This window comes from Arvicanthis niloticus, chromosome 6 (genome assembly GCF_011762505.2).
Source record: "Arvicanthis niloticus isolate mArvNil1 chromosome 6, mArvNil1.pat.X, whole genome shotgun sequence".
NCBI lineage: Eukaryota > Metazoa > Chordata > Mammalia > Rodentia > Muridae > Arvicanthis > Arvicanthis niloticus.
In genome coordinates, this window is record NC_047663.1 from 53,028,450 (window position 1) to 53,041,384 (window position 12,935).

Below are 12,935 nucleotides of genomic sequence, written 5' to 3' on the forward strand. Positions count from 1 at the left end.
GGTCTAGACAGAAGAGTCACAGAAGCCCATGTCAGCCACAAGTGCTGCTGGCTCAGACACTTGGTCTGGCCTGTCCTTGCCCAGTGGTCCATCAAGATTACCTCAACAAAGCTAGTGGCCAGGCGCCTGCGATTAAATGTCCAGTACAGGCCCTGCTACCAGCTCATCGTCTTTTCAGTTAGTTCCTGGTCTCTACTCGAATCCCAAAGTCACAGGAACTCTTCAGCATAGAAGAGAAACCCACATGACCACAAGTCACACAATCAAGGAAAAAATATGGACAAAGTAGGGTTGGGCAAGCACTCTAACCAGTTTTGGTAAGAACATACCACAAAACCAGGTTTCAAGAAAGCCAAAGCCATGTCTAGTGTGTGCCACCACAAGCTTGGTTTTGGTAAACGTGTACACACCATTTCAAATTTAACACAGAATTTCTCTGTAGCTCAGGTTGGCTTCAAACTTGTGGCAACCCTCCTGTCTCAGTCACCCAGGTACTTGGAATTACAGTGACCACACTCAGTATAGCTTTGTCTCTGCAAGAGTTGAGTGGGAGGGAATTATCTGAGTTGTGGTCAAAGGCCCATCTGAGGAGCTAGAAATCCACCCAGAAAATGGATAACTGGGTTCAGTTCCCAGCACCCCCATCAGGCTCACAACTGTCTGTCAGTCCAGTTGCAGGGAGCGGCAATGCTTCCTTCTGGTCTCTTTTAACTGCAGCTTCAGGGGTCTGAGTATTAGTTCTTCAGGCACCTGCACACATGGGCACATACCTCAACCCTCATTAAAAATATAAAACACCAAGACCTTTTCAGAGTGGATACTTCTGCAAATTTAGTTAGATTTGTGTAAAGCAGAAGCTTTGAAAAACAGGCCAGAACTTAAACCGCTAATGCACATTTGTGGTCCAAACCCTGGGCAGTCCGTTGTGCTGGCTGCTCATGCCTTTGCTGAATGCTCTTGAAACTCGGGTCTATCCTGGGCTCGCTGTTCTCTGCAGCCAGCTGCTATCTAGACACCTGGATTCTCCCCCAGATCTGCTTCCTGGTCAATGAGTAGATCCAGATGTCACATCCTGACCTTCCTGGAAATGGGGGATGCGGAGGTGGGGGTGGGGGAAGACCACTGGCTTTCCTAATACTAATTCTCCCATCTGGGCACTGTGCCACACCCACTTCTCTCTTGAATTCTGAATCCAAAAACCTATCTGTCTGTCTTTACTTTAATCTGACAGTGTAACCTCCCACTGGGACAATGGTGTCTTGTCCATCATCCGTATCCTAGAGTGTCCGACAGGCATGTATGTGTGTGCACACTGTACACATCTGCATAATAAGCTCAGTCACTAGCCTCAGCAGTGTGGGTTCCCTTCTGTCTGGGTTCACATTCACGTGGAGGGAGCAGTGGCAAGCAGAAGGCAAGGTCAGCAAGGTGGAAAGTATCCCAGTGGCCTCACAGATGGCATCTACATTGCCAGTGGCCCTGCCTAGTCTGTGAGTTGTGACTTTCTATGGGCTGATAGCTATAGGTTCCTACCTATGAACCTTCTCAGGCTATGTCTACCTATGCTTGGGGGATAGCCCCTGTCTCGCTGTTGGGTAGTATACTGTCTGTGTAGGACATACCCATGCTTGAGGCCCGTGCTCACTCTTTTTTCTTTTTCAGTGTTGGGATTGAACCCAGAGCCTTCTGCATATTCAGCAAGCACTCTTTGAGCTGTCTCTCCGGGTTTTGCACCCGTTTGTATCCCTCCTTCACATCTGCTTCCCTTCCAGTGTTCATGGCCACTGTACTGCCAGCAGGTGCCGGCCGCACCACTGCTTCTATGTTTATCCTGTCTTTCCCTCTGGTCCTGCCCCTTGTCCTCCTCCCATGTCTCACATCTCAATCTGCTGTGTGGCCAGTCACTAGCCACAGCTACTTACTTCATCACCAATTTTCCTGCCATCCTTCCATGAGGAAGCAGGCTGTCGATTGGAATGGCATCCAGTATGGAATGGGATGGAAAGGCCAGCATGGCAGAGCCCCACTCACCGGAGCTCCTGCTGAGCTGCTGTGGTGTCTAGGGTGTCCTCCAGCTCCGTCTTCAGAGCTTCTAGCTCCTCACTCAAGTCCCGCTTTTGCTTCTCAGCCTTGTTCCTTGAAGCCTTTTCAGACTCAAAGTCTTCCTGGAGCTCGGCAATCTGGGCCTGCAGCTCCCGTGCAACTTTAAGTGCATTATTCTTGTGCAGCGTCTCATCATCTCCTCTGTCAAAAGACCCAGGTACAGAGCCCCTGAGGATGGTGTGTGGATGGGCTGTGTCTCCTGCCTTCCCAGGGAAATCACCTTGGAAGGCCCCACACTAGCTCTGCAAGTCAAAGTGAGAGTTTCTCTACTTTCAGTGTCCCCTGCAGTGAAATGCTCTGGTCAGAATACTGCTGGGTGAGTGGTTCCACCAGCTAGGACAGACCTGTGTGTAGTCCAAGGCCTGCAACTTTCATGCCTTCAATTCCCCCATTCTTTGGCACATCTTTGAACTTACATGCATGGTTTAAGTGTCGACAGGACTTTCTGATGGGATCACACAACTGAGAAGCCTGTTTCTATGCTAGAAAGCACCCAGATGGACTCATGGAGCAGAGGATAACCGTGTATTTTTCATCCCCCTGCCTCTACCTCCTGGGATTATAGGCACGCAGCTCTACACTCAGTCTTCTGGAGTACTGGGATCAGAGCAGGGGGTTTGTGCACAATAGGCAAGTACTGTACCAGCTGTTATAGCTCTGCCCTGTTACAAGTTGTTCTTAATTAAAACATATTATAAATTAGACTCCAAGACCATGGAGCCAGGTAGTTAGCTCTTTAAAAGGAAATGATAGATTAGATAGAAAGAAACAGTTTCAATATTCCAAGTGGCTTTAGACTAAATACCAGACTATGGGATAAGAAGAAATTTCTGAAATGTTATTTCCTCCAAAGTCCCAAAACACACTGAAACTAATCTGTAACATACAGAAAGGAAACATCTGGTATGGTAAAGTGGCTTGCTCTCTGGTGTGAGCCTCCTAGAATTTTAAGATGTGACAATCATTTTTAAGTGTTAACATTGACAATCTTGTGAGACCTCAGCACTCTGACACTACTTGTGTGCTGCTGGGTTTTTCATGAACTTAAAACCAACATCAAAGAAATCGCATCTTGTTCCCTGGGGCTTGTCTATGCTCTCAGACATGGGCATGATGCAAGACCACAGGCCTGCCCGTCCAGCTGCCTCCCCGACTGCAGACCTGGCCAGCGCCCCCTGAAGCTCCTCCTCCTTCTTGGTCAACTGGACTTTGAGCTCATCGACCTGTGCCTGCAGCTCAGCGATCTGGTCCTGCAGATCCGTTGTTTCCCCATCCAGCTTCCGTTTGGCCTTTTCCAGTTCCTGTCGAGTTTTCTCCTCCTTCTTCAATCGTTCTGTAAGGCAAGACAGAAGCAGCCCTTCACCACACTGCAGAACACACACAGTAAGTGGACGTGGTCACGGCTCGGATAACCCTGAGTCAAGTGCTTAGTCGTCTGAGACCCTCCAGGATGAAATGGTGATGAGAGGAATGAGTAGACGAATAGCATTTGAAGGAGGAGGTGGGTATTGTCTAAAGCTCTCCCTGCTTTTGGAAAATGAGCTCACTCTGCTAAGAGCCAAGATGATCTGGAGCTGGGGCATGCCATCCCTATGCCCCAAACTGAGAAGGGGGCTAACAGGAGGGTCAGTGCCTAACCCTAGGCTAGACCTCTACCCCCAAGCAGCACAGGGGAGAGCGGACAGAGGAGCAGGCAGAGGCCACATGTCTTCCCAGCCTCTCTGTATAGCTCCTTAATAAAGGCTGGTGACCACTTCCGTTCCTGTGGTTTGCTCAAGCAGTGTGACCTGAATTCTTTGACAAGAGCCCTTCTGCTAAGAAATGTCCCAGGATGGGCACATCCATCTCATGGGCACCTCTTTAGCAGAGGACCCAGAAAGTAGCAAGGAACTTGACAAAAATAAGTTTGTGCCGATGTTCCATCTTTTATCTACATCAACCAACCAACTAACCAACCAACCAACCAACCAAAAAATCCTTCCCAACCCCAAGGATTTTTTTTTTTTTTTTTTTTTTAAATACAGAGCCCATGTTTCCCATTGAAAGCATGCATAAGGAAGCTGATGGGCACATCTCAGCAGGGCCCATGCAGCCGGAACTAGCTCGCTGCACAGACCATCCAACCTCACAGAGTCTGTACTGTCTTTAGCCATCTTGATTGTGACTTCATGGCTTAGGTTGCCTCTCCCCAGCTTCGCCTCTGCCCCACCAGGCTCTGCCACTGGCCAATCCCTTTGTGAGGTGCCACCCGGCGCGACCTCACAGTGTTTGGCTCCAGTGCCCAGAATGTCCACTAAAGGCAAGTTAAAAAGTATACAGAAATCCATCAGAATTCCACAGGTCACCAACCACATGACCCGTGAGGATCTCTGTTAGCAGACCTCCTTATCAAACAGTTCGGGCTTGTTTGACTGTTCTGACTCAGGTACAACCACAACACTACAGAGTCTCTGGGCTGACACCAACCTTCTAAATCCGAGATCATCACTTCTTGCTTATTCCTGATTTTGGCCAAGTTTTTTGCCTTTTCTTCCTCTTCAGCCAGCTGAGAGGAACATTCAGCAATTCGATCTTCCATGAGTTTCTTTTCCTAAGTAGAAAAAAATCTATTTCAGAAAAGACATGCAAGATTACAGCCTGGGTTTGGGATTCTCTCTGATGTGAGAAAAGGTGGGCAGCTAGGCGCTCTCCTGGTGGCTGCCTGCTACCTGCCTTGTGCTCAGAGCCAAATACCAGATGCACTAGAAGTGGCATAGATGGAACGGACTGGAAAAAGCTGTAAGGACATTTGGTTCAATAGAGTCTGTCTTCAGGACTCTAGACAGGAAACTTTACGAAGAAAGCAAATGCAACTGAGATTTTCTCCAGTGCTTTCTTTCCCTCTCTCTGAGCACACTGCTCTCCTCTGCATCCTGACAGTGGTGCCCTATGGAAAGGGTCTTACTTTGATAAATTTGGAATTTTGGTCTTCAAGAAGTAGAACCTCCTCTTCCATCTTCTTGATCTTTGCCTCCGCCGTCACCTTCTCCAGCTGCAGCTTTTGCCGGGCCCCCTCCTCCTCATCCAGTTGTTCTTCTAGGTCCTGGTGAAAAAAAGCCTACGTCAATTTCCCTAGTTTCTCCACCAGAGCTGCACAGCAGGAGCACAAAGGAAAAATGGCGTGCTTGTATTGTATCTGCAAGTATGAGACAGATATGTGCACCTTCACAGGGCTAAGTTTAAACTGGGTCAGACCAGCATGGCAAGCTCTGTAAACATGCTTTCAAATACAACTGTAGGAAATTGTCAGGATGATTTGGATTTAAAAAAAAAAAAAAAAATCAATGAGTTGGGTGGCAGCAATGGTTGTTAGTCCAGCACTCAGGAGGCTCTGAGTTGCAGGCTAGCCTGGGCTATGTCAACACTGGCAGATTGAGCCAAACACATATAATACCATGAAACTATCAGCATGTTGCAGAAGGCTTTGGCAATTAAGCCTTGGTAATTTGTGAGGAGGTATAACATATAACTGAAATTTACATTGTGTAGTAATAATTAGCAGCACAGGAAGTAACTGGGACAGCGGCACAGCATCAAACACGCTTGTCTAGTGCAAGTGCACCTGTTACCTGAGGTGTGTCGCCAAACTGGGTGGAACTCTAAGCACGTACACATTTCTACTCTGCCATGCTTATCTTTATTCATATCCTGTATTATTTGTGATATAAACATGTAGCAGTGGACATGGCTGTACATATTAACACAATAATAACGCTGCTTAAAGGTTTTACTTATGGATAATTTCAGAATCTTGTGTGGTATAAAGGTGACCTCTATTAGAAAAACTCCAAGCACATCTCTGAGGGCACAGTGACCTTCATCCACTTGAAGTGTATGTAACGGGTCACCTCAGGACCTGTCTCCTTCACTAGGGCCTCCACCTTCTTCCTTTTTCCTTTGGCTTATCCTAAGCAACCCCCAAGCATGCTATTTCATCCAAAAAGCCTTCTGGCTACATCTCTCAATAAAAATGAAAGGCGCTTTAATGAATGCGTTTGCTTGGATCAGAATCTCTAAGTCTCACAGGCTGTGACGGCTGTGACAGCTGTGACGGCTGTGACTGAGAGGCCTTTAGAGCCTCCTCTGATCTCTAGTCAGCCTGTTTTCTTACTGCTTTGGGTGTCTCCTTGCTGCTAGAAGTTTGCTACCTGCACCCCTGCTCTGCGCACTCACAAGGTGGCAAAGGGACAACAGGATGTTAGTATAATTTCAATGACTAAAATAAATCTGTACACTGTCAAACAGTTCTCGAAAAGTGAGGGGAGTAGGAAGGGGTGGGGGAGGGCAGAGGGCCTGGGGGAAAGGGGGGAGAGGGCCTCTAAGGAAGGGAGGGGGGAGAGAGGACCTCTAAGGAAGGGGAGGCAGAGGGCCTCTAAGAAAGGGGAGGGGGGAGAGGGCCTCTGCATACTTTTCTATGTTGTAGGTTTTCTATGATAATTATATTAATGTTAAAATGAAGAAACTTATCTTCAAAACTAAACATAAAGACAGTTCTAGTTAAAAAAAAAAAAAAAAAAAGAGATCGGAAATCACCCAAAGTCTCAGAGGCAGAGGAAAACAGCAAAACAAACTACATGAGGGGCCCAAACTCTGTTCTCAGGGTCACGTAGTCAATTTGGAACCTGACATTCCACAAGAGGAAAAAACAGCCTAATACCTACCTAGTAATTTCATAACGCCATGAGTAATTTGAGGTTGCACTGGAAGGAATTTCCAGTCACAAAGGAGATAATAAATTACAGCCGTGATGCAGCAGCCTGCGTTTAGTTAGGAGGACATGAACCTCACATCATGAAAGACAAAGCAGGAAGCCAATTGTGGTGCAGGGCGTTCTTGTTTAAGGAAACGCTAGTCTTGAGGTAAAGAACTACAAGCATCTCATATAAAGTAATTAGAATTTAGTATAAAAAACAGGGAGAGGGCCAGGAAGATGGTTCAGGGACAAAGATGCATGCTGCCAAGCCTGACGTCATCTGGACACACACCTGGGGAAGACTTAGCTCCTACTAGTTGTCCTCCGACCTTTGTAGCATGGCACGCACTTACAAAAGATGTATTAAAACCTAAGCTGCAAGGCTGGAGACGGCTCTGCAGGCAGAGCATGTTACACACGCCTAAAACCCCAGCTCAGTCCCCAGCACCCACGGAAAGGAGGAAGGAGAGGACTGGCCCCAGTTATGCTCTGAGCTCCACAGGTCATATGGCACCTGCACCCCAGCCCGACGAAGAGTTAAAAGAATGCTATGGTATTTCTGAATGGATACTCTCTACATGGTAGTGTGCTCTGTGACCAGAGCTGATACTTTAAGGTACCAGGCTGGGGTTAACTGTTCCCCATGTGGTACATTTCTTATGAACCAAGCCAGGTAGGAGATGCCCATGTAATTGCTGGGGTGAGTGTAAGGACCTCTTAAGCTCCATGGAGTGCTCCAGACCCTGGGTGGATTCTGACCTTGTGTCTTCACATTGTAAGATGGCACAATGGAACATGAAGGATTCCTACTGAAATAATAAACCTAGGTTTGCAGAAAACTTGTTAAATCTATGGTTCAAATGAAGAAGTGGTACAAGGACCTATTCTCAATGGACACAGAAATCCACGTGCTCAGCAGAGCTAAAAGAGAGCTAAGAACTGTGGCAGCACCTGAATGTGCGCTTGCATCTTCTTCTTCTCATTTTGCAGGATCTGGTTCCGCTCTTCTTCCTCTTCTACCCTGGACTCCAGGTCATGCAGAATCTCCTCCAGTTCCTGCTTTTTGGCAGCAAGTCTTGCTCTCATCTCTTCTGCTTCAGCAAACAGCTCCGTCTCGGCTTGCAGTTGTTCTGCCAGGATATTCTTCTCTTCCAGCAGCTGAAAATACAATTCAGAGTGTAGTGCGGTCACTCACCCAGGGTGCACACACCACAGGGACCTCACTCACCCAGGGTGCATGTGCTACAGGGATGTCACTCATCCAGAGTGCACACACCACAGGGATGTCACTCACCCAGGGTGCACTCACCACAGGGATGTCACTCACCCAGGGTGCACACACCACAGGGATGTCACTCACCCAGGGTGCACACACCACAGGGATGTTACTCACCCAGGGTGCATACACCACAGGGATGTTACCACAGGGATGTCACTCTCCCAGGGTGCACTCACCACAGGGATGTCACTCACCCAGGGTGCACTCACCACAGGGATGTCACTCACCCAGGGTGCACACACCACAGGGATGTCACTCACCCAGGGTGCACACACCACAGGGATGTTACTCACCCAGGGTGCACACACCACAGGGATGTTACTCTCCCAGGGTGCACACACCACAGGGATGTCACTCACCCAGGGTGCATACACCACAGGGATGTTACCATAGGGATGTCACTCTCCCAGGGTGCACACACCACGGGATGTCACTCTCTCAGCGTGCATACACTACAGGGACATCACTTGCCCAGGGTGCATATAGAACACTGACCATGGTTTCAGCAGTCAGTGTCCACTGCCTCAGACACAGTTCCATGTTAAAAACATGGAACACACAGGCATGATCTCAGTGAGTACCAGGCCTGCCAAGGGCACAAAGAGAGATCCTACCTCAAAACGAACAAACAGAACAAACAAACCAACACAACATATCTGGCAGGAATTTCAAGTACGTTTGTGTGAATGTATAAAATAAACTACAGGAAATATTTTTGGTTGTTTCTATTGCCCGAAGTTATCTTGAATAACAAATACTAACTTCTTACCACTTTAAGAATTATAGTTTGGCTATTATGTTAGGAAGGGACTGATAAATAGGAGAGGGAATATTAAAGTGTTATATAAAGGTTCCAGGTGTGGTGGCTTATGCCTGTAATCCCAGCACATGGGAGGCTGAAACTAGAGGATTGCAGTGAGTTTGAGACCAGCCTGGGCTACAACGTGAGGCTCTACTAAAAAGACAAATCAAATCAAAATACTAAAAACAAACAAACCAAGTTCTTGAGAACCAGCAAATGCCTATCACACACCAAATGCTATTCTCGCCTTCAACACTGATACTCTTACTGTCGTGCAATGAAAAACACACACTGTAAAAATGAGAGCAAACCCTCCCCAGTAACAAGTTGAGACAGTGGGAGTGGCTACTCATAATTATCACGTGACACTACACACTCAGTCAGGACACTGCACGCAGAGGGGTGCACACACCTGCTGGTGTTTCCGCTCCATCTCCTCGAGCTCCCCTTCCACTTTTGTCTGCTTCTCTTTCACCTTCAGAAGCTCCTCATCTTTTGCCTGGAGTTCTTCTTCCTGGCGGGTCACTTGGAGGAGAGGCTTCACCTGTGACGAGGTAAACAGTTTATCACTGCAGCCCTGCATCTCTCCTGCTGATCCAGGCACCATGCAAAAAGGTCGATAGGAGGACCCTGGCCCAGCCCACCTTCGTGAAGACACGCCACCACTGCCAGTGCCGCAGCTTCAGGTACGCTGCACAGTTCCGCTGCAAGACCTTTAAGGCACTTAGTTGTTGCTGTTTCTTGGCAAAGGCCCTGAGGAACAGTAAGGAAAGCACACCTTCAGGGGTGTTCATGGGAAGACTGTCTTCTAGCAAAGTTCCCTCAAGCATAGCTTCCCCCAGGACCTCGGCTGAAATGCCAACCCTTCTGTTTCACTTCTTGGCCCTTTGTGTGTGTTCCTGGTGCCTGTGTTGTTTGGGATGTGCATCTGTTCATCCAGGTGCTGCTCCCATGGGAACGAATCATCCACAAGGATAGAGCCTGTCAATCTCTGGCCCTCTTGTATTATGGTCCAAACACAATGCCCAGCCCCAAACTCTGCACCAGAGACGCTAGAGTCCCGAGTCCACTTACTTTCTAGCTAGGTAGCCTCTACATACAGCTTGGAAAAAGATGATGATGTCAGTGATTTTTAAATCCCTTTCTTCTTCTAAGTGCGCCAAAACTCCAGCTCGGAAAAATATCTTGCTCTGTCCAATTCTATACAGGTTTGGGTCCAGTTCTAAAGCTCGGATCTAAGAGAGAAGAAGCCTATTTATTTCTGCTATAGGAAAATCAGAATAATAATAATTAAAGTAAAAAGCATCCGGATGTAGTGGTGCACACCTTTAAATCTCAGCACCTGGGAGGCAGAGGCAGGCATATTTCTGGGAGTTCCAGGACAGAAAGGGCTAAAAAATAGACACCCATTCTCAAAAAACCCAAAACAACAACAAAAGAAATCTTACCATTCGCTCACAGGCCTGTTTGCCGTCCATGAAGCCTTTAGGAATAGCATTGGGAGTTAGGATCTCATATCTGGAGAAAGAAAAGCACAGACATCATGAACAGGAGCACACAAAGTGAGAACAGCGAATGGGGTGGGCAGGTGATAACCTCAGGCCCTTTGCAGGCCTAGCCCCGACTAAGATTCTCTCAGATCAAAGCACAGGCTCAGCGGTCTGGCAGAGAAGACTCAGAACTGGTATTAAACCTTGCATTTTCCTTCATTTCCCACAAAAAGTTCCCATCTTTAAGATGAAATCATTTGGCTCTTTGTACCTCCAGCCAGTCAGCTGGTGAGCAGTCGTCAGATAACAGAAAAGGCTGTAAGAGCAGTCCACGAGCTTCTGTTTGGAACCCCAGAAGATAAGAGGGTGACAGTCAGCAGGGCACAGGCCTGGGTGTACTCATACTCAGAGTTGTGTGCTTAAATGCGGTACCTCAGTGTACACAGTCACACCTCAGTTAGGAAATCTGCAGCAGAAAGGCGGCCATTATAACATGGTGTCCTAGACGCCAGTATCGCCTTTCCCCCCCAGCAATAAAAAGTGACTATTGGGCTGGAGAGATGGCTCAGAGGTTAAGGGCACAGACTGCTCTTCCAGAGGTCCTGAGTTCAATTTCCAGCAACCACATGGTGGCTCATAACCATCTGTAATGGAATCCAATGCCTCCTTCTGGTGTGTCTGAAGACAGCTATAGGGTACATATGAATATTAAATAAATAAGTATTTTAAAAAAAAAAAAGTCAGTGACTATCTAATAGACCGATGGCTCCTGACAACACCTAGGACTACAGCAGCTTCTTGAGTTGATTCTTCTGAGACCAAGGTGGGTGAGGGGCAAGGGGTGAGGTGACTTAGGCCGTGAGGACCCCACTTTGACCTGGAAGCCCCTAATTATTTTATGCACCAATAATGGAAATACTTTGAGATCTGATTTCCAGAAGAGAAAGGGAGAAAAGCGACTGCATTAACAACTTTAGAGAACCAGCCCCCAAGGCCTTCCCACCCCGTCTGCATCAGTGTCCACTGCAAACCTGTCAAGCTTCGTCTTGTTTGTACCTTAACCATTTTCTAGTCTCTTCCTGTCTCTATTCTTGTTAAAATCTGTCATTGTATACACACACACACACACACACACACACACACACACACAGAGAGAGAGAGAGAGAGAGAGAGAGAGAGAGAGAGAGAGAATTTATATGCACACAGATTCATTTACTGAAGAAAGATGGAAATGTCCTAAAATATTTTCAGGAATCCTTACTGGAGGATTTAAAATTTCTTTTTATTTGTATTTTAGCATATATTATTCATCTATTTTTAGACTGCTATTTTTAAAAAATAGTATTTAAAATGTGTTTTGAGAATATATTAAGCCTGGTGATAGGCCTGCCTTTAATCCCAGCACTCTAGAGGCAGAGGCAGGCAGATCTCTGTGTGCTTAAGGCTAATCTGGTCTATAGGGTGAGTACCAGGACAGCTAGGGTGAAACCCAGTCTTGAAAAACAATTTCAAGTAGATGTGGTTGAACAAACAACATTAAGTTTCCAGCTGTCTGGCTCATCTCACAGCTAACTTCCGGGTTATGAAGATGGAGTATGTTCTTCGGGGAGCGGAAGCTGCTTTTTTGTACAGCAGGAAAATCAGGATCTCCCCTTTGCAGGGAACAAAGGAAAAGCGTCCTTATCATATCGGCATTCTCATTCATGTTAAGGCATGTTTGGACATACAGACAGAAAAGGTAAAAGTCAGCGCTACCGTTGTCGGAACTCCTGGAACACTATCCGGTTGGGGAATCCCTGGCGACAGATCCTGATCCCTTCCAGGACGCCGTTACAGCGAAGCTGGTCCAGCACGAGATGCGGATCCAGTTTCCCAGCCTAATCAAGCAGACAAGTTTTCTAGTTTAATCACGGAACCCGGGCTCCATTGACTCAGAACACACATGCGCTCTGCCCCACATACCCGCTTCTCGTGATTTGGAATGATGCAGCGAACGAAGTTGGGGTTGGTGTTTCGGAGAGTTGCCATCAGCTTGGTGAGAGACTCTTTGTAGAGCTGCCCGACGGTTCGGAACATGCCCTTCTTGGTTTTATATGCAGAGCCAAAAGCTGTCTCAGTCATACCAGTGACTTGATCCAGACCTACAATTCGGTCCACTGGGGAGAGGAGAGAAGAGGAGAGGAGAGAGGACGGCTGTGAGCAAACGTGACTGAGGAGGACGGGAAGACAGAGTTCAGCAGCATAAGCTTTGTGAACAGATGGGAGAGGTGCGTCTAGGAAGGGCAGTCAGCACATTCAGACGCTGCACAAGCTGAGGAGCTACAGCCACACACTCATATGGCAGGACTTTGCAGTGCCTACAAGTCCCACCTACCACACTGTGGTAGGCGCCTGCCGCTGCACTAGGCTCGGGGACCCACTGTCTGCTAGGTTCTGCCTGTGTGAGATCTGCCATTACTTGGCAAATGGAAGGATCTCTGGCTGGCATTATTGATACACAAACTGATGCTGGGAAAAGTCTCACAAGAA

At 47.4% G+C, this 12,935-nt stretch overlaps 1 protein-coding gene across 3 annotated transcripts in view; it reads right to left on the reverse strand.

Moving 5' to 3' along the window:
• Myh10 (myosin heavy chain 10) overlaps positions 1 to 12,935 on the reverse strand; it is a 126,349-nt gene that overhangs the window by 20,767 nt on the left and 92,647 nt on the right. For all 3 annotated transcript variants that reach the window (XM_076936568.1, XM_076936567.1, XM_034506364.2), the window contains 11 exons: positions 12,369 to 12,562; positions 12,162 to 12,283; positions 10,365 to 10,434; positions 9,991 to 10,151; positions 9,561 to 9,669; positions 9,329 to 9,460; positions 7,787 to 7,993; positions 5,048 to 5,185; positions 4,570 to 4,693; positions 3,265 to 3,436; positions 2,032 to 2,244 (listed from right to left, as the gene is read on the reverse strand). In XM_076936568.1, coding sequence (XP_076792683.1) covers positions 2,032 to 2,244; positions 3,265 to 3,436; positions 4,570 to 4,693; positions 5,048 to 5,185; positions 7,787 to 7,993; positions 9,329 to 9,460; positions 9,561 to 9,669; positions 9,991 to 10,151; positions 10,365 to 10,434; positions 12,162 to 12,283; positions 12,369 to 12,562 — 1,642 coding nt within the window. The remainder of the gene's footprint in view (positions 1 to 2,031; positions 2,245 to 3,264; positions 3,437 to 4,569; positions 4,694 to 5,047; positions 5,186 to 7,786; positions 7,994 to 9,328; positions 9,461 to 9,560; positions 9,670 to 9,990; positions 10,152 to 10,364; positions 10,435 to 12,161; positions 12,284 to 12,368; positions 12,563 to 12,935) is intronic.